Source organism: Canis aureus, chromosome 13 (assembly GCF_053574225.1).
Source record: "Canis aureus isolate CA01 chromosome 13, VMU_Caureus_v.1.0, whole genome shotgun sequence".
Taxonomy (NCBI): domain Eukaryota; kingdom Metazoa; phylum Chordata; class Mammalia; order Carnivora; family Canidae; genus Canis; species Canis aureus.
In genome coordinates, this window is record NC_135623.1 from 47,476,017 (window position 1) to 47,499,080 (window position 23,064).

The 23,064-nt window shown below is 34.2% G+C and overlaps 1 protein-coding gene across 4 annotated transcripts in view; it reads right to left on the reverse strand.

Moving 5' to 3' along the window:
• Positions 1-273: 273 nt before the first annotated feature.
• The window catches only part of WASHC3 (WASH complex subunit 3), a 44,724-nt gene continuing 21,933 nt past the window's right edge, over positions 274-23,064 (reverse strand). For all 4 annotated transcript variants that reach the window (XM_077846098.1, XM_077846096.1, XM_077846095.1 and 1 more), the window contains 2 exons: positions 14,027-14,091; positions 274-523 (listed from right to left, as the gene is read on the reverse strand). In XM_077846098.1, the coding sequence (XP_077702224.1) occupies positions 439-523; positions 14,027-14,091 (150 nt within the window). In that variant the 3' untranslated portion in view covers positions 274-438. The remainder of the gene's footprint in view (positions 524-14,026; positions 14,092-23,064) is intronic.

Below are 23,064 nucleotides of genomic sequence, written 5' to 3' on the forward strand. Positions count from 1 at the left end.
AATCTCTGCCAGAAACTTAACAACACTCATACTACAAATGCACATAATACTTTCCATGCTAAAATAGTCACAAAAATTGAATAATTCACTTAGCCAAATTCACTTTTTTTTGCATTGAGTCTATCTTTGATTGCCAAAATTACATTGCCTTCATTTTCAATGCTCACCACATCCCTAAAATATCCACACCTTGGTATTTGTAGCACTAAAGGCACTCTATTTAGGTTATTCTATTTTTTGGTAATAGCTCCGTATTTTGGTAACAAGACATACTGCCAGGTTATAAATGCTTTATTTATTTTTAACATAGAAGAAGTTTGGTGGTGGATATATGGCCATTTGATGTTTTATGATTAAGAGTTCAAGTTCAGGTTCTCTTTCTTATAGAATGTATATGTATACCTACACATGTATATGTTACTGTTATCAAAATTAAGCTTAGTCACTAAAAGAAGATTCACTGTCTGAACTTTCTTCTGTATTTTTTTCACCTTCACCATCAGGCACTGGAGCATCTGGCCTCCTAAAAGAGAAGGGAACAATGAAAAATTTTCCAGTTGAAAAAAAAATTTACTATATGTAAATTAGGTTCATCCTATAATATTGCTGCTAATAAATCTGCCACGTCTTCATCCTTAACTGAGAGTCTCCTGCTCTCCTCCACAGCGTGCTCTCCTCTTTGGCTTCCCCAGCACTGCGGGGATTAAGGGCTGTTCCTGTATGGGCCACAGCACTGCTTTCTTTTGCCAGTCCCTACAGAGTGTGCTACTTCAGCACTTTCTGCTTATTACCATGGAGACCCAACTACAGACACAGATGCGACGTAGAGAGGCTGGCATGCCCAGTGCTACATCTCTGCAGCCTCCAAGTGTACCGAAGGTACAGAGAAAGGAAAACTAGAAATGGAAAGAAAGGAAAATCTTCATGTTCCAGGAGAGCTGCAGAAATTTAAAAATGGAAGAGAGTAAAAGAATAGCTATGAAGAAACCCAAGCCATATGGAAATTTTGCAGGGGGAAGAGGGCCTGGTAAAAGAAGTTCTTAATATTTGTGGAGGGCTTTCACTTATATTTTATCTTCATAGAATGAATGTAAAAAGTATGAGTTGGTAAAAAATATGTCTCAAAGATTCCTTAGGCACAACAAAGAGATATGGGAATGGTTAAACTCCAACTTTGCAAGGATATATTATTTTTTTTTAATTTTTTAAAGATTTATTTATTTATTTGTTCATGATAGAGAGAGAGAGAGAGAGAGAGAGAAAGAGAGGCAGAGACACAGGCAGAGGGAGAAGCAGACTCCACGCCGGAAGCCAGACATGGAACTCGATCCTGGGACTCCGGATCGTGCCCTGGGCCAAACGCAGGCGCTAAACCGCTGAGCTACCCAGGGATCCCCGCAGAGATATATTATAATAAACCAAATTAAATTTTAAGACAGGCTCCATACTATTTGTTAGTAAGTCATTCTAATCGCTATGGTAATACTATCATTCAGCCTCTATTCACTCTTACTAAGAAAGTATATTAAGTGAGTAAAGTATACTGGGGAAATTAAGAGAGAAAGGAAGAATGATGTAGCCAGCCTTAATAATCAAAACCTACCAGATTTATTTGTCCCTCAGGTTCCTTGACTCTTATTAAAGAATTAGGAAACCAATCAATAAGAGTCTTCTTTGCCACAAATGTAATTACTATTACTTAAAAAATGTACATTAAATTTAAATGTATCATTTAAATTCTGTTATTAGAAATTATGGCTGAGTTTTTAAAAATTCTGTCATGCTACAAAACAAATGCTGACACTGCTTTCCAACAATGGGTCAAACATAAATCCATTTGTTCTGCTTCCAGATTGATAATGACTATTAAGGAAGACACATGCACTCAATACTAAAACTTTAAAGCTGGTTTTTGACTTTCTAAGTTTTGACTGATATTCCATCTGTCTAAAATACTAACACAAGACCACAGTCTTCACTGCTCTCCATAGAAGCAAGAACTCTAGAAGTAGTGGGCATGAATACTGGACACATTTTTCAAGTAAATTTCTCTTTGCCATAGGTGATTTCTTACTGTTTCTACTTTATTAAAAAGGAAAAAATTATCAGAGTGAATTATTTGAATACTACATCAAAATTATATCTATGGCAACTCAAACAAAAACAATGTATATGATGTCTCTAAAATAAATGCTACTTAAAGGCAAAAGCCTCTTAAGCCTAGAAGGAGCTGAAATTACATAATTTATATGTATAGCCATTTTTTAATACATGTGATCATCACACAGCTGTATAGCATAGTAGCTAAGAACACAGATACTGGAGCCAGACTGCTTGGATTCAACTCCTAGTCTTGCTACACATTTGAGCAACTTTGGGGAAGCTATGTAACCACTCTGGATCCAACCAACTGATTGGATTGTTAATGATTAAAATGAGCTATTAGTAAAGTATATCAGTATCTGGCACATAGTAAGTATATTAAATAAATTCTATCTTCTATCATATCATCATCACATACCCACAATTTTGCCAGGGATTCTGTTAGGTGCTGAAGATAGAGAAATGAATAACAAGTAGTTCCTGCCCTGAGAAGCTGATATTTAAGGGAGATATTTTAGAGGGAGACATAAATGCAAATTATTATTATACAGTGTGATATACAGGAATATAGTTGTAGTAACTATGCTTATGTGAAAAGAAAAAGCAATTAACTCTACAAGGTTGAGTTAGAGAAGATTCCAGAGAAGTGGAATCTGTGAAGGGCATTCAGATATGAGTAGGAGTTTCCCAGAAACAGAAAAGGTGGGAATAAGTGGGGATGAGAGTATTTTGAATAAAGGGGGGGAAAGGGAATTCATGCTGCATTTGGGAACTATAATAAGTCATTTGGGAGCTAGAACATAAGGATGTTGCAGTTAAATTCGATGACATTAAGCCATTTGGTAGGAGCAGTAGGTATGAGAGTTTCCTTCCTTTTTAAAGGATGAATAATAAGCCTTTGTTTGCACACATTACATTTTGTTTATCCATTCACCTATGGGTGGGCATGTGGGCTGCTTCCACCTTTGGGCTACCATGAATATGGTATACAAATACATGTCTGAGTCCCTGCTTTCACTTCTTTTGGGTATATACCCAGAAGTGGAATTCCTTAGCCATATGGTAATAGCATGCTTAATTTCTTGAGGAACTGCAATATTGTTTTCCATAGTAGCTGTATTATTTTACATTCCGACCAATAGTGCACAGAGATTCCATTTTCTTTGTATCTCTGCGAATACTTGTTATTGTTTGTCTTCGTTCATTTAAAAATAAATTTTAGGTTACTTTGACTTGGAATTGCTAGGATAAAAGAAAAAGCATCCACCCAGATATAAAAAAGAGAAAAACTTCAAGATACTATGAGAATCAAATGAGGTAACGTATATGAAAGTATTTTATAAATACTTTATGAAAAGCTTAATAGGAAAGTTAATAGTAATAATAAAGCTTACAACAGTATCATTTCCACACTGGATATTCATATTCTTGAGGGAAACAAAATTTTGGCTTTTTGTGCTATGATCAGAATTGCTCTTACTTGATCCTGTTTATATGAATCTTTTAAGTTGTTTTTCACGCAAAGAAGTTTTTTAAAAAAAATTTTAAAAATTTATTCATTTGAGAGACAGTACGTGAGCACAAGCAGCAGGGAGAATCAGAGGGAGAGGTAGAAACCAGATGCAGGTTCAATCCCAGGGCCCCAGGATTATGACCTGAGCTGAAGGCAGATGCTTAAGCAACTGAGTTACCCAGGTGCCCTCATGCAAAGAAGTTTTAAAGATATGTTCGAAAAGGTTGCTACCTTAAAGTACTGGCCTGAAGTTTAGTTTTTCAAAACTCAAGATTCACTATTAAAATGGGAAGATGAGGACTTTATAACAGTTTCTCAGTGTCTCAAATATATAGTGAATCACTAAAAAAGAGTTCATCAGCAAAATGCAGAAACACATACAAAGTTCGTGTATTCATGATGTATCATGTATGTTTTTTTAAAAATCTCAATCTTTAGGGGCTATACAATAAAAAACGCTACCTTGGTAGCTACATTTTAATAAACATATAATTTGTGGCACCAAGATTATCCATAAAAGTCTTAATAAAAGCAAAAACTTTAAACTCATACAAGTTCCATTGGTTTAATTTGTTTTATTAAAGAGATATTTATATTCGTGTTTAAAATCACAGTTACTTTAAGGACACAAAACATATAAACATACTTTGGAAAAACATTTATTGATGTAGATAAATAGTTTAAAGGTATTTTTTTATTTTCTTTAAACTTAAAAGCCATTAAATTTAAAGCAGATTAAGTGCCAAGAACATTGTTAGTAAAAATATTGCTGAGTAGGTTATGGGGAGAGATTATAGTAGCTATCATTCAAATTACTTTTCAATATCAACTATAGCACACATAAACCTATAATGTCACATGATCCTGTTGTCAATTAGTAGTGTTCAGTCATAGCTCTATGCAATGGAAACAGGTGGTCTTAAAGAAAAAGCAAAACACTAAATTCCTAAACCAAGATTGTACTGACAATATAAAGACCTCTGAGGTGGTTATAAAAATGACAATTCAGACTTTGATATTATAGTAGCCGGGGAGACTTACTTCAGCATTACATTTATTCAGACTACACATACTTTGGTCTTTTCCCATCTGAATGCCCATCAACACACATATATCCTGTCCTTTGTTGTGGTACATAGGGAGAAAATGTAATGCCTATTACTATAAAAAAAAAAAAATAGACAGCCAGCTTTCCCAGTAAAGATTGGCTTTTGCTGTTTATCTTGGGGTCCTTTACTTCCCCGCTGCTCCCTTATCTTTTGCTCACTAGTCATTGGTAGATCACAATGTTTTTTAATACCATATCTTTAGTATTTCTGTTATTTCTCTCTTTCTTGTAATCAAGGTCTCCAGCTCTGGACCAATAACAATATTTTGACATTGTTTTTTCCTTGCTCTGTACTTTCTAGCAAGTCTGCCAGCCAGTGGTTGAGAAGTGACAATTACATTGAATGGGATTCCAGCTCAGCAAGGATTTTTAAAAAGAGCAGAAAAACTATTTTTGGAATCATTCAGTTGAAAAATTGCAGTCTATCCTGTTCTCAACCAGCCAAAGCCCAAACTTTAATCCATTATGTTGTTGTGTAGCAGGACGTAGAAAAGATCACTGGCAGATAAGGAATTCCCTTAGGGAGCTGGACAGAAAGTTTTCTTGGTTTCTAGAATCCTTTCGATTACCACTAGTAAACTCCCTCTTGTCGGAAAACGATAAGTAGGCTGAGGTGGTTACTTTTATTTCTGGCAACCGTAACTGTGGTCATTCCATAGTCTGGGAGGAGGTATAAATGTCTTTTGGATAAATACCCTCAGGGCAAATGCCAACTGAGCTGGTTTAGTTTAAAGACTGCATGATAGCTTGATTCAATTACAAGCTTTCATTAGCCAAATCAATATACTACATCTACTTACATCAATGGATAGATCATCCAAACAAAATTTATAAGGAAACATCAGTTTTATATGACACATTAGATCAGATGGACTTAATAGATATACAGAACACTCCATCCAAAAGTAGCAGAATACCAATGCTTCTCAAGTGCACATGGAAAGATCACATGTTAGGGCACAAAACAAATCAATAAATTCAAGAAGACTGAAATCTTATCAAGCATCTTCTCCACTCACAATGGTATGAAAGTAGAATCAATTACTAAGATTACTGGAAAAACTACAAAAATGTGGAGATTAATAACATGCTACTGAACAACCACTGAATCGTTAAAGAAATCAAAGAAAAAATTTAAAAATATCCAGAGACAAAAGAAAATGGAACTATGACATACCAAAATCTATGGGATGCAGCAAATACAGTTCTAAGAGGGAAGATCATAGCAATACAAGTTTACCACAAGGAAAAAAAAAATCTCAAACCAACTAACTTTGCACCTAAAAGAGCTAGAAAAAGAAGAAAAAATGAAACTAAAAGTCAGCAGAAGAAAGGAAATATTAGAGTGGGGGGGGGGGGTGCCTGGATGGCTCAGTTGGTTAAGAATCTGCCTTTAGCTCAGGTCAAGGTCCCAGGGAGCCTACTTCTCCCTTTCCCTCTGATGCTCCGTCTGTTTGTACTTTCTCTCTTTTTCAAATAAATAAATAAAATCTTAAAAAAAAGATCAGAATGGAACTAACAGAATAAAAAAACAATAGAAAAGATCAATGAAATTAAGAGCTGGTTCTCTGAAAAGATAAAATTGACAAGATGTTAGCTAGACTAACAGTAAGAGGCCTCTAGTAAAATAGAAAGGAAAGAGAAGTTACAACTGACATCATAAATATACAAAAGATCACAATAGAGTACTATGAACAATTACCAAAAAATTGGACAACCTAGAAGAAAGGAATTCCCAGAAATATACAATCTTCCAAGACTGAAGAAATAGAAAGTCTAAATAGACCAATTACTAGTAAGAAGACTGAATCAGTAATCAAAACTTCTCAATAAACAAAAGTCCAGAACTAGACAGCTTCATTCATGGTGAATTCTACCAAACATCCAAAGATTTAATACCTATCCTTCTAAAACTCTTTCAAAAAAAATTGAAGAGGAGGGAATGGTTTCAAACTTATTTTAGGAGGCCAGCATTACCCTAATACCAAAACCAAGACACCACATACACAAAGACACATACCTTACAAGCTAACATACCCTGATGAACACAGATGCAAAAATCCTCAACAAAACATTAGCTAACTGAATTCAATAATACATTAAAAGGATCATATACCACAATCAAGTGGGATTTACTCTAGAGATGCAAGAACGGTGCAACATCCACAAATAAATGTGATAGGTCACATTACCAAACTGAAGTACAAAAATCATATGATCATCTCAATAAATGCATAAAAAGCATGTGACAAAATTCAACAACCACTTATGATAAAAATAATGAACAAAGTAGATATAGAGGGAACACATGTCAATATAATAAAGGCCATATATAACAAACCCACAGCTAACATAAGTCAATACTGAAAAACTGAAAGCTTTTCTTCTAAAATTAGGAATATGACAAGGATACCCACTATCCCTACTTTTATTCAACGCAGTATTGGAAGTCCTAGCCACAAAAATTAGGTCAGAAAAAGAAATAAAAGGCATTAAACTGAAAAGAAAGTAAAACTGTCACAATATGCAGAAGACATGATACTATACATAGAAAACTCAAACAACCATACCAAAAAAACTGTTAGAATAAATGAATTCAGTAAAGTACCAGGATACAAAATTAACATATGGAAATCTGTGGTGTTCCTATAATAATAACAAATTATCCAAAAAAGAACTTCTTAAACTCACCACCCAAGAAACAAACAATCCAATCATGAAATGGGCAAAAGTTATGAACAGAAATCTCACAGAGGAAGACATAGCCATGGCCAACAAGCACATGAGAAAATGCTCTGCATCACTTGTCATCAGGGAAATACAATTCAAAACCACAATGACATACCACCTCACACCAGTGAGAATGGTGAACATTAACAAGACAGGAAACAACAAACAATGTTGGAGAGGATGTGGAGGAAGGGGAACCCTCTTGCACTGTTGGTGGGAATGTGAACTGGTGCAGCCACTCTGGAAAACTGTGTGGAGGTTCCTCAAAGAGTTAAAAATAGATCTGCCCTACAACCCAGCAATTGCACTGCTGGGGACTTAGCCCAAAGATACAGATGCAGTGAAATGCCGGGACACCTGCACCCCGATGTTTATAGCAGCAATGTCCACAATAGCCAAACTGTGGAAGGAGCCTTGGTGTCCATCAAAAGATGAATGGATAAAGATGTGGTCTATATATACAATGGAATATTACTCAGCCATTAGAAACGACAAATACCCACCATTTGCTTCAACCTGGATGGAACTGGAGGGTATTATGCTGAGTGAAATACAGCATATTCCGATTGGAGAAGGACAATCATTATATGGTGTCATTCATTTGGGGAATATAAAAAATAGTGAAAGGGAATAAAGGGGAAAGGAGAGAATGAGTGAGATATATCAGAGAGGGAGACAAAACATGAGAGACTCCTAACTCTGGGAAACGAACTAGGGGTGGTGGAAGGGGAGGTGGGCGGGGGGTGGGGGTGACTGGGTGACAGGCACTGAGGTGGGCACTTGATGGGATGAGCACTGGGTGTTGCTATATGCTATATGCAACATATGCTATATGTTGGCAAATTGAACTCCAATAAAAAAATTTACTACTATGTTTTATTTAACCTGATAAATCCAAAATATTATTTCAACATGTAACCAATATAAAATTTATTAATTTGAAAAGAAAGAGAAATTAGAATAATTCCATTCATAATTTTATCAAAAAGAATAAAATACCTAGTAATAACTTTAAGGAGGTGGAAGATCTGTATATTGACAACTGTCAGATGCTAATGAAAGAAACTGAAGAAGATGGAAAAATATCACATGCTCATGGATTGAAAGAATTAATATTGTTAAAATGTCCATACTACCCAAAGCAATCTACAGATTCAATTCAATCCCTATCAAAATCCCAATGGCCTTTTAGAACAAATAATCCTAAAATTTATATGGAACCAAACCCTAATAGCCAAAGCAATCTTGAGAAAGAACAAGGCTGAAGGTATCAGGCTTTAATTTCAAACTATAGTACAAAGCTATAATAATCAAAACAGAATGTTATTGGCATAAAAATAGACACAGAGATCAATGGAACAGAACTGATAACAAAGAATTAAACCCACACAAAATGGACAATTAACTTATAAGAGTCAAAAAATATACAATGGAGAAGAGAGAAGTCTTTTCAATAAACATGTATTTTATTTATTTTTTAAATTTTTTTTGTATATTTTTCTTATTGGAGTTCAATTTGCCAACATATAGCATAACACCCAGTGCTCATCCCATCAAGTGCCCCCCTCAGTGCCCGTCACCTCTATCCCCCCGCCCACCTGTTTCCCCTACTCCTTGTTCATTTCCTAGAGTTAGGAGTCTCATGTTCTGTCCTTGACAACCACATGCAAAAGAATGAAACTAGACCACTATGTTATACCACACACAAAAAGTTAACTCAAAGTGGGTTAAAGACTTGAATGTAAGACCTGACACCATAAAATTATTTGAAGGAAACATGGAATAAGCTCCTTGACATTGGCCTTGGTGATATTTCTGTGGATTTGACTCCAAAAACAAAGGAAACAAAAGTAAAAATAAACAAATGGGATTACAACAAAAACTAAAAAGCTCCTGCACAGCAAAAGAAACCATCATCAAAATGAGAAGGCAACAAACTTAGAAGACTTTACAAATCACGTATCTAAGGGATTAATATCTAAAATATATAAATAACGCAGAAAACTCAGTAACAAAATAACAACAACTTGATTTAAAAATGGGCAAAGGATCTGGATAGACATTTTCCCAAAGAAGACATACAGATGACCAACAGGCACATGAAAAGATCTTGAACATCACGAATTATTAGAGAAATGCAAATCAAAACCACAATGAGATATCACCTCCCATTGGATTTAATGGATATTACTGAAAAGACAAGAAATAACAAGTGTTGGTGAGGATGTGGAGAAAAGGTAACCCTCAAATATTGTTGATGGGAATGCAAATCCATATAGCCACTGTGGATAAAAGTATGGGTATTCCTCAAAAAATAGAACTACATGATCCAGCTATTTGACTTGTGTGTTTATCCAAATACAAAAATGCTGATTTACAAAGATATTTGCACCTTCATGCAGTATTATTCACAATAACCAAGAAATGGAAACAAGCTAAATGTGCATCATTGGATGGATGACTACTAAAGAGGTTGTATACAATGAATACAATGAATACAGCTAGGCCATAAAAAAGAATGAAATCTTGCCATTTACAACAAAACAGATGGATAGACCTTAAAGGTATTATGCTAAGTGAAATAAGTCAGAGGAAGAAAAATATCAAATGATTTTACTCACATGTGGAATCTAAAAGAAAGCAAACAAATGAATTAACAAAATAAAAATATAAGCTCATTGATACAGAGAACAGACTGGTGGTTACCTGAGAGGAAGTGGGGTGGGAGTGGGCGAAATGAGTGAATAAAGTGTGGTGATGGATGATGGTAATGACTTTCAGTGGTGATCATTTTGTAGTGTATACAGATGTCAAATTACAATGCTGTATACCTGCAACATATAATGTTATATACTAATTTTACCTCAAAAAATGCTACAAACTGTACTCCTCCACTAATATTAAAGAGTGTGACCAATTGAATTTCATTTTCAGAAGTCTATTCTTTACTTACTGCAAATTTCAAAATACAGATTTTTCAGTTTGAGAAAACAGAATAATTCAAAAGGATAACCACTCCGTGTATGTTAAATACATCTTGTTGAAAATAAAATGGTATATAGACAACTAAATTATTATAAATAAGCTGTGATCCAAAAGCCTGGTAAATCCAATTGTTTACAACTTGCTACATAATCCCTCATTAAAGCATTTGTAAATCACAACTAACATTTATTGGACTTGCTTGTCTAGAGCTCTGCTAAGTGCTTACATCATTCTCTTACTAAGTCTGAACAACTCTGTGAAGGGTGAATTCTTCTGGCTTTACTGATGAGTAAATTTATGCAGAGAGCAATTAAATAATTAGTCTGGCGTCATACTGCTAGAAAGTGGCAGAGCAGAATCTGAATATGCAAACCATTTCTAAAGTCTGTCTTAGCCTGTGCCTTAACCATTATGAATTTCATCTCTTACTGGGCAGGTCCAGGGGGCAGTCTATGTATTCTAGAATAGTAGAAGTAGTAATTGCTAGATAATAATAGTAACTATCGTTCTGAGACATACAAGTATACAAAAGAATAGGATAAGGGAGAAACTTCCCTCTTGCCCCATAAGATTAGGCATTGATTAAAAGAATTTACCTGTTGCACAGTTCTGAATTCAAAACTAAAACAAATTAACCTTAAAGATTTCCATTTTGTCTCCCCTTAAACTCTTTAGAGTATGATGATTACAAAGGTATTCTTTCACATGTCTTTATCTCAGTAGCATTGGAAACTAATTTTTACAAGCTAAACAGGAATAATTCTTGGTTATATAAGCACTATTGTTATTCTCAAAAACTTGGAGTTTTAAAAATAATCATTTATTAGCAAACAAATTTTATTTGCTAATTATCAGGACTTTTCTTCAGTTTCACAGACTTTCTAAAATTCAATGATAGTCATTTTTTCTTGGAAAATAGCCAACTTTTCTTCTCCCTTATTATGTAAACTATTTTAAAATTAGTTTCCAAATTTTTATACAAACAAGTCAATCAAATAATAATGTATTTGTGATCAGTCTTTATTTCTATATTACCCTCAGCTTTGCTTTTTGCTCAGTGCAGACAGATCTAAACTATTTCCTCTAATAGTTGTATGAGTTTGTCTTACCACCTAAGGCTAATTTTTAAAAAGTGCATGTTTATACTTTAAAGTAAAAACAAGACAATGTTTACTGAAAGTTCTTGGCTGAGGCTTAATATGTATTAAAATTCTAAATAAAAGTATACTCTTCCCTCAGATGATACATTTTCTTCTCCTTCATCATCTCAGACTTTTTTCCCCAAAGTGAGGCTCCCAAATTTTCTGTAAACATAATTCCCCAAATGCCAGAATCCTTCTTTAACACGACAGTTGATTTCACTTTGATTTCACTTATCGTATCTAGCTAAATGCTGAAGCTGGTTTTCTAGTAGTAGTGGTGATAGGTTATAGTGAGTCACCCCCACTCCAACCCTTGTGACCCATGGCATGTACTTATGAGGTAATGGATCAGAATTCAGGCTCCAGGCTGTGGTTGAGGAGAAGCTTTTCTGTAAGACAATGTTAACTGTTACTGGAATTCTATCCCAACACTTGGCACCACCTTGCAACTGAATGTTTCTCAACATTTACAGACAATGATGGGTCCTCAAACTTGCTAAATGAGATACATCAAGGAAGTATTAGGGGTGCTGGGGATTCTCCCCTTGGTAGTCATCCATGGACTTCCTCCCTTGGTGATACCTAGATAGAGTCTTGACAAATATGAAATTAGCCAGGCCAATAAGGTGGGGGAAGGAGTTTCAAGGAGAAAAAAAAATCAAAGACACTAAAAGGGAATAGGAGAATAACATTCAGAGAGCTGCCAGTCATCTGCTATAGGAATGTATGGAAGAGAGGTAAGAAATAAAGCAACAGAGTCTGGGTCTTGATGATAAAAACATCTATTTGCAATTCTAAGGTGTAAGACTATGTGTGGAAGGCAGTTGAAAGTCACAGAAAGTTTAGATTCACTAAGGCTTTAGTGACAGACTGAAAGAGAATTAAGGAAACCAATTGGGAGCTATAATAATAGTTCAGGTAAGAAATGATGAGGGCTTGAGCTGAACAGCAATAGGCATGGAGTCCTGTGGTCAGCTGTGAGAGATATTAAAAATGAAAAAAATCATAGTGACTGATAGGGACAGGGAATAGGATAGACTGAAGGATGACTTTCAAGTTCTTGGTGTGGGTAGCTGATTGAAGTAAAAGATTATGAAGTAGGTTTAGACTGGGAAGAGGATGAAATGAAGCCGGTAGGGGGTAAAGAGATTGGATATCCAACATATGCTGATGCTAACTGGATGGTTAGTTTTCCATTACATTTTCTCTAGAGAGAAAAATAATAATTTTAAAGGTCATTTTAGCTCTGTTATTGTAGAAGGTCTACTGTGTATCCAGAAGCAAAAAAGAGGTCATGGTCAATGTTAAATATATTTATAACATATTCCAATGAATACCAAAATGGATTGGACCCATATGCTCAATTCACATTAAAATATATGTCACAAACCATCTGTTTCTAAAGTGTGTGTCAGAAACAATTTCCAGAACAAATGCCAAATATCTTGGAGATGTCTGAGCTCAAATTACCAATATATGCCATTGTATTTGAACTGTTTGCTACTTGGATATATACTAAATGTAGATACATGTGTGAAATCTGTTCTTACAGACTTTTAAAAAATTCTTAAATATTGTTTTTAAAAGATAAAATATGAGAAGAAGACATTTATTGTGTTTTACCTCCAAAATGCACACATTTTCTTGAAGGGCTGAGCGCCAAGAAAAATTTCAAAGTATATTGCTAGTAGAGTATGAATGTCTGGATAACATAACTGAATACATCAGGGTGAACTAAAACCCCAAACTGGACACTTTACAAATATCTAGATACTTGAAAAACAGACTAGCTCTGAATAATCCATTAAGATATATTTTATCCAGAATGAGCGATGTAGCCAGGTTTCCTTGGATGGAATAAATTATTGTCAAAATTCTAACCCACAATTTGTCAGCATTTCTCAAAAACATTTTTTTTATAAAATTCACACAAACAGATATCTAGTTTCACAGCAATTATTAATGCGGACCTAGAGTGGCTTTATCCTATTTATTTCTCAATCTGGCTCAACTTAGATCATGGTAACTTTCCTATACACTAAGGTCTTAAAAATCTGGTAGAGAAAGAAAGGAAGAAAGGAAGGAAGGAATAAAGGAGGTAGAAAGGAAGGAAAGAATAGAATAAAAAGGAAAAGAAAAAGGTAGCATAAAAAATTTTTGTTGGACGCTACTGCTGTGGAGCAAAACTGTCATCAAATTCCATCTCTTTTGGATATATAGATTCATCAATTATCTATTGAAACTGCTCCTAAAATGTGCAAAGGCTGGTTTTAGTAGAAGAAGAGAGATTTTTCATTTTTCTAACATTCGCAGAGACACTATCTATGAGGTGGTTTCCTCAACCATAAAATACTGTATAGTGGGAAAAAAAAAGCTTGGAATATTTTTATTATAACTGATAAATTTAACATCTTGGCATAATATGATATTAGAATAATTACTTACTCAAGAAGATCTGGGTCTAGTCCTTCTGATATCATTTTGTTTCTTATTGCCATCACTGGAACACCCTAAGCAAAGGACATAAGATAATCAATTATTAAAAATGCCTCCTTCATATAAACAGATATATACAACAATGAAGCAGAATTGAGAGCCCAGAAATAAACCCAAATACAGATGGCCAACTAATATCTGACAAGGGAGCCAATAATACTCGCTCAATGGAGAAAAGACAGTCTCTTCAATTAACGGTGCTGGGAAAATTGAATAGTTATATGTAAAAAAAAACGAAGCCTGATCCTGATCCATATCTTATACCACTCACAAAATTAACTCAAAATGGATGAAAGACTTAAATTTAAAACCTGAAACCATGAAGCTCCTAGAAGAAAACTTATGAAAAAAACTCTTTGATATGGGAGTTGATAATGATTTTATGGAAATCACACCCAAAGCACAAATAACAAAATACAAAATATGTGAGACTATATCAAACTAAAAGCATCTGTACAGCAAAAGAAACCATCAACAAAGTGAAAATAAAATACCTAAAGAATGGGAAAAAATATTTACAAACCATATATCTGTCAGGGGTTAATATCCAAAATATATAAAGAACTCATACAACTCAATAGTAAAAAAATGTAAATAATGCAAATTCAAATTGGGCAAAGGACCTGAATAGGCATTTTTCCAAAGAAGATATATGAATGACCAACAGGTACACAATAAGATGTTCAACATCACTAGTTAATAGAGAAATGAAAATTAAAAATAATGAGATATCATCTCATGCATGTTAGATGAATGTGAGCAAGGGAACTCTTGTGCACTGTTGGTGGGACTGTAAATTGGTACAGTTGCTACGGAAAATAGTGTGAAGATTTCTCAAAAAATTAAAAATAGAACTACCAGATGATCTTGCAATTCCAGTGCTGGAAATATATCCAAAGGAAATGAATATACTAACTACTCAAAAAAATATCTGTAAGTCCATTTTTGTAGCAGCATTGTTTATGATAGTCAAAACATGGAAACAACCTAAGTGTCTATCAGTAGACAAATGGAGAAAGAAGTTGTGGTATAGATGTATCTCACACAATAGAATATTATTCAGCCATAAAAAATTAGAAAAACCTACTATTTATGACAACATGGATGGACCTTGAAGGCATAATGCTAAAACACATAAAGACAAATACTTCATGATCTCATTGTATGTGGAATCTAGAAACAAAATAAAACTACCAAACTCATAGAAAAAAAGAGACCAGCTTTGTGGTTACCAGAGGTAGGGATGGGGAGGTGGGTGGTCAAAAGTACAAACTTCCAGTTATAAGATAAATAGTAGGGATGTAATGTACAACATGATGGCTACAGCGAATACTGCTGTATGGTATATAGTAAACTTCTTCAGACAGTAGATCCTAAGAATTCTTATCACCATGAGAACTTTTTTTCTTTTCTTTTCCCTGTAACTGTGTGAGATGATGGGTTAACACCCAGTCTCTTATTTTGGCTATAGGAAAAGAGGTTAAAGGAGGTTGGGAAAACAAGACTGTCTTTCAAATTTATAGGTTATCAGGATGACTCTCTCCTGAGAGGCAGCAAAGTCAAGACTGTTATTTACAGGCCTTTTTATAGTATTTATTTTCATAACTGTTATGTTTAAATTATAAATCAATAAAATGTAGTCTGTTAAGACTTAGAAAGTGGGATACCTGGGTGGCTTAGTGGGTTAAGCAACTGACTCTTGATTTTGACTCAGGTCATGACCTCAGAGTCCCTGCTCAGTGTGGAGCCTGATTTAGATTCTTTCTCTTCTTCTCCCTCTGCTCCTCTCCTCTACCACTCTTCTCACATGTGGGCTTTTTCTCTCAAAAACAAAAAAAGACTCAGAAAGCAATGGACACTTAAATGCACCCCAAGTGTTAGATGAAAATAGTACCATCACATAACTCTCTTCAAAGTCACACTCCTGAAAGTAATACTGTTTCATGGTGCAAACTTTAAGAAATTTTAAAAAGTGAAATATGGTAGGTTTAAAAGACAAAGAAGGTAGAAGATAAAACCTTTTGTTAGCTTATGAAGTTTAAGGATAAATGAAAGAAAAAAGGCAGCAACTTGCTTAGGGGCATCCAATGTGAACAGATACTTATATTTGGAACCAAAAAAGCATGAGCTTAAAACTTGTACCACTTTTAAAATATATTTCCTAGAACTAGGAAAGGTTTTTATTTTTAATTTTTAAAAGGATTTTATTTTATTTTATTTTTTTAGGATTTTATTTATTTATTCATGAGAGATACAGAGAGAGAGAGAGAGAGGCACAGACACAGGCAGAGGGAGAAGCAGGCTCCATGCAGGGAGCCCGATGTGGGACTCAATCCCAGGTCTCCAGGACTACACTCTGGGTTGAAGGCAGCGCTAAACTGCTGAGCCACCCGGGCTGCCTGAGAGAAAGGTTTTTAAACAAAATGTACTTAATAATTACTTCATACTAAAATTCATTAATTTTAATGGTAGAAGAGAAAGCTGACACTTGAATAAGTTTGGGAACTTTACCTGATAATTAAGTACTTAACTATTACTTAATTATTTAGTAGAACCAGGAAAGTTAGGACTATAAAGCATTTCATAAAAAACACTAAAGTGCTAAGGATAGATGTGAAAAAGAGTAGAGTTTTACGTTACACTTCTTTAAAAAGACCTCTCAGTTTCTATTAACTATGGTTTGATGGTATAAGGTCTTTCTACAGACTCAAGTAAAGTATGTGATTTATTTATTATACTTTAGCATAATCCATAGGGTATCATTGGAAAGGTTATAGAAGTAAGTTGGAAAGCCAAGAAAACAGAAGGGAGGAGAAATGAGATGGAAAAAAACATTTCCTAAAATATAGCAGAGTGTGTGTATAAGGTGGTAGTGAGGGAAGCAGTGGGTAGGGAGTAATGGGGAAAATGGAAGTTGGTAGAATTAGATAAGCTTCCTATTTTAACATGAGTTTCATGGCCTTGGTTATAGTATATACGAGAAACCTAACTATGTACACTCCATAATTTACCCTTAGTTTCTTAAAGCTCTTTACAGCACAAGAATACAGATACTACCAAAATTTGGGGACTCTTTAGTCATTTCTGTATATGGATACAGATAAGAGAAAATACCAATGACTTATCTTACCCTAATAGAGACTTTAGTATTATTATCACTTTAACAAATCTCATAAAGTTTGATACAAAAATAATTTGGCCTGTGTCCCAAAGGATGCATTCCAAAGGGATTTGCTGCTATGTTTCCAGTGATATTGCTTAGAAAATTTGTTGTTTTGATATATTCTTCCTCAGGGGTTAAGGAAAGAGTCAGGTTTATTAAACATCAAAAAGAAGTGTGCAATTTCTGTTCTCCAAGAGACAAAGTTACTGGTGGTCTAAGGAGGACATGAGAGACCTCAAAACTGAAGTCTACTGAACTGTGGGATTATTTTTGGCAAGTGAAAATGGCAGTTTGTCCAACATAAGTAATGAAGAAGAGAGAAGGCAGCCATAAGTTTGATGTTCCAAAAAATCACGTCTGTATTTGCGTCACTGGAGAAAGTGTGTAAAGAAGCCACACTAATGAAATTATGATGGCAACACTAACAGTTACTAGTTTTCTTGTATCACAAAAACTGTAAGTTGCCAGTATTTATATTTATTGCGTTAATGAAAGACAAGCTACTGAATTCTTTTGTAAAACATACTGAGGTTTTCCTAAAGTTTTAGATTAGAAGGGGAGAAGAAAAATCCTAACTCAATCTAATAGGGATAAATGACTTTTTTAAAAAGTAACAAAAAATGCTCTGTATACTTCGGTTTCTCCTCTCAGTTTATGAGCTTGAATCACAACAATGTAGTTATTAAAAAGGTAAAATACTAAGTCTCTTTCCCTTACCTAGGTCAACAACAACAACAAAATGATCTGCTGAGTTGACAGGTGAATTAGTATTTTTTTCCTTGCAGTGAGAGGGAATGAATAGGAGTTGAAAAGATGCCATGGGTTGGAAAAAAGGCAACCCAGTCCTCTAATCAGGTTGTTTAATTAAATTTTAACTTAGTGAAATGGACTCAACCATTTCTTTCCTTTTTAATTTTCAACAGTGCCATCTTAAAAATATCTATACTGCCTTTTATGAAAATATTAAGTAGGGTGCTATAATGAGAATAAAATCTTCAGGTGAAATATTCTATATAATAGATACTAAATGTATACTGCACTAATCCTACCACAGAAGCAAGCATATGATCACTGATCTCCTTCTGGAAGTTTTCTGTACAGGGATACAAAACTAATTTAAAATATATCTCTTAGTCATGTAAAATGAATAAGGCTATCTAAAAAAAAGGGAAGCTTTATCACTAATGACTTGGGTAGATTTAGAAAATGCTAGACTCTGATATTAACTCCAATACTGTTGCTATGAAGGGTCACTGATTTGAACCTAAATATGCGGGGAAATAAAAGAGGTTCACATATCTTGACTACTGCTATACACAGTGGTTTATATGGAACAAAGAGTGAATTATTCCTTTTTCATTGATTATCTCAAGAGATAAGTTTTGTAGTGAGAAAGTATTTCTCACTAAGTGCTCATCAGATGAAGGAACAAATTCCATGATAAAATAGATAAAAATGACACTGGTCCTGACTAGGACCCCAGGACACTGGTGAAGTATATTCATAAAAATAAATACATTAGCCAATATCCCATGTGCCTTTTGGGAACGGGAACTAAAGTTAACTTAAATGCCTATCAAGAAAAACCTTTAAAGAAATTATTTCAAAAGGTGAAGGATCTATTGTTATGAGTCAATTAAAAATACAGCTGCGGGATCCCTGGGTGGCGCAGCGGTTTGGCGCCTGCCTTTGGCCCAGGGCGCGATCCTGGAGACCCAGGATCGAATCCCACATCAGGCTCCCGGTGCATGGAGCCTGCTTCTCCCTCTGCCTATGTCTCTGCCTCTCTCTCTCTCTCTCTCTCTCTCTATCATAAATAAATAAAAATTAAAAAAAAATCAGTCATAAAAATACAGCTGCATCAATTTCCTCATGTGATTGATTTTTCCCGTTGATATTCTTGTAACATGATAAATGTCATGTGTAATGATCATGCTGCACTGTGTTTTCTTTGCATTTTGTAGCTAATCAGGGATTTGTTGATTTAAGGACAATTTGGTGCTATGAAAAACCCATTTCCCCCCTCATTATAATGTAAAATAATATTTAAAATTAAAAGACTTGCTCTAATAGGCTAATCAATACTAGAACGCCATTATGAATACTTCAGCTATATATTTTTTTGCTACACCACATTTCACTCAAATGACATTTGTTCTTTGAAACATGTATTCATTAAAATTTCCTAAATTTAACTATATTTCTACTTTCTAGGAATAAAAACTTAAAAAAAATTTCTACAACAAATCACTTTGGAATTCACTACCAAAATTAAAAGCATAATAAGTTCAGATGGCCTTTTGTTCAGTTTTTGAAAATTACTACTTGTACCTATTTAAGGAGATTCAAAGAAATATCTCCAAATATAGCAATAAAAGTTGTAAAGAATAAAATTCTTAGCAATTAATTACAAAGATGATTCTACTGATTGAAACGACAAAATAGTCACTTCTGAACTAATTTTTCAATAGCGATAATGTGTTTGAACAGGTGTGTCATGAGTCTCGTTCAGTGCCCTTAGTGATCCATAGGTACCCATTTAAAGACGGATGATCAGTATTAGCCATTCAACATGGCTATAGAACGACAATGAAGAAGGGTCCTGAATCTGTTATCGGTGTGTGTCATCATCACATGATCTAACCAATTAACTGAATAAAAGTCATTTGTGAACTTGGGCTAGGAAAACAACGAGAAAAGTTGTGATGCTGTCTTATATGATGAAAAGCTACGGTAAGATGTACTTACATCTGGAGATATTTTTAAAAATTGCAGTATTAAGATGTAGGTATCTTCAAGTAGAGAAATAATTTTCATTAATATGAAATTTAATATTTCGAAATCTACTTCCCTTTAAAACATAGTTAACATATTCACATTTTTCCAAACTAAAACAATCCTTATCAAAAAATTTACTTACAAATGAAATATTGTGTCTTTCATTTTAGACAAGGGTTGTCTACCCCATTTTTATAAATGTTTATACTATTAGATTCTGTTAAATATGGTGCTAAAATGTCTTTCTCAAGCTGATGGTCTCTAAAACCACTTAAGACATTTCTCTGCCACCAGTGTTGAGCCTACTTCCTTATTATAGCTCATTTGCTTCTCTGGTCTTTTACTTTTCCTCCTGTTGATAAACCATAATCTTAGACAAATTTTAGTTATGGTGAGAATCACAGTATTTTTGAAAAGAGTAAATCTAAGTAAATAACTACATAATTTATTATTTCACTTATTTCCTCCTCTTTGGAAAACTTTTTTGCGAGGTCCCTTATTTCTGGCAGAATGGTTAGTAGTAGCAAAGAAGATAAAAGGACACTGAGAAATCGAAGTTGAGTGACTAAAAAATTATAGTTGGATCAGAATAAAAGAACTATAACACACATTTCAGCAACTATAGAAACTGTCATTGTTAATATGTATCTTCAGAAGCTTCCTTAAGAACCTTAATAATAGATTACTGTTCTTTTTGTCACAACCTCTGAAGTTAGAGTTGTTTAAATGAGTTGGAATGAAAGATATGAAGTTTAAAGTTAAAATACTTTTCTGCATTTAGCCCATCTTTGTTGGTTCCTATTCTATATGCCATTCAAAGGAGATTCCTATGAAATTCAAAACTACCTTAAGCTTATCCTCCAAATATTCTCTCCTGTTTTGCTTAATTCCTTTTTCCTTCTTTTACAGGGAGAGGCATACAGAGGTATTGTGTTACAGTGAATTTAAGGCAGATGAAATAAATTTTACTGGTATTCCACAAAATAAACTGAAATAAAGAATTAAATGTTTTGGTTTTAAAGGACTGTTTCAGATAGGCCATCCTATGTAAATTATTTTAGTTATGATACTAATCACACAAAAATATGCAAATAAATTCCTAAAGAAATATATTCTTTTCATACATAACTTTTATACTTAGAAAAAACGGATCTGACAAATTTAGCATACTTTTTTAAAAAATTTTTATTTATTTATGATAGTCATCAGAGAGAGACAGAGAGAGAGAGAGAGGCAGAGACACAGGCAGAGAGAGAAGCAGGCTCCATGCACTGGGAGCCCGACGTGGGATTCGATCCCGGGTCTCCAGGATCGCGCCCTGGGCCAAAGGCAGGCGCCAAACCGCTGCGGCACCCAGGGATTCCCAATTTAGCATACTAAATGTAATACCTTATCGATTATTTTTAAAAGATTATTTTGTAATCTCAATAATCTCAAGTTCCATTTATTTCTCCTTTTAAATTGTTTTTAAATTTGATTTTTAATTATCTGATATATTATTAAAAAACAAAAAATTCGAGTCTAGAGCAGCCAGATATCCTCCTACAACTCTAAGGAACACTGATTTCTACATACACCAGTTTGTTGGCATGTGACTATTCCTTAAATATGGTTGAGGACTCTAAATGCTCCTGCAGTTCACAATTTAAAATGTATTTTTCTAGAGACTAGAAGTTCCATAAATAGAAATAGTTTTGGTAAACAACTAGTTTCTGGAAACAAACTACTCAAATCAACATCTTAGCAAATGACTGCCACAAAAGAAAACTACAATGAAAAATATGTGGTATCAGCTATATATTTATGGCAAAGTGCTATTATCAAAGAATATATGAGGCATAGATAAGGCAGGTGCATAGACTATTACCAAATGGATACTGACAACCATCTAACTTACTAGTACCTGCCCACTACATTTTTTTCCTTCAGTATTCTAAGGAAAAGGAGAAATCAGGAAAACAAATGTATCAGAAAAAGCAAATTTAAAACCTGAACTTAGCAATATGATTGTTTATTGTTCTAACGTATATAAGAAAAATAAAATAGCAAAGAATAAACAAAAGGGCGAATAAATAATTTAAAATGAATACTTCTCAACATTAAACTGTATGTAGTATGACAGGCTCTGAACTCCCTAACTTTCAAGGCACCTTGGAGAGGGTTCAAAAGGTAGCCAAAATATTGAAAAATCCTAAGTGATTTTGAAATCATTGAAAAAAGTTTTAATGAAAATCTACAATCTTTTTGGGAAAGTGAAACACTTTCCAGTTAAACTGGCATAATTCTTCACACATGGTTTCCTTAGAGGCTAGTTCACTAACTAGCAGAGAATAAGTAATTCTTTTTCTTGGGCCAAAAATACAACAAAAAGTTACCTATTTCTAGGTTTTCCAGATACTCAGGCTATGGAAAAGCAGAGATAACACCTCAAGGGCTCCCAAATGGTGGCTGTCACAGTTTTCTGCCTTTGGGGAAATCTCTATCTAATCCCCTTTGCATTCGTTATAAGACAGAATGTAGAGGAAGGAGGATAACTGTCCTCTCTTGAGTTCCATTTACCCCAGTTCAAAGTTACCATTCTGCTAAGCTTTGCTTTTTTCTTTTAGTTGTAGTCAAATGGACCTGGCTGTTCCTCTTCAATTGGCAAAGTTGACTAAATAGGGCAATTAATTAAATGGGCAAATGTTCACTTGTATCTTTTCTGTATCCAACTTCATCCACATTCATATGTGTAGGAAATCAATCATTATACATGCAGCTTTTATCTTCAATGCACAGTGAGATGCTAAAACACCATGGAAAGTTGTCCCTGGCACCCCAACCTTTATGTACTGAAAAAATACTGACCTTGATATTGAGCAGTAAACTTTGGGTATTATAAAGGAAACTAAAACCACATGTTAATATATCATAATATTTACTGAGTCTAAAAGCAATGAAAAAAATATCATATACTTGTTACACTAAATCTATACCAGTGTTCTCCACAACTTTGACTATATATGAAATAGTAGCTCCTCCTTTTTGATTACACTGTTGATCAGTG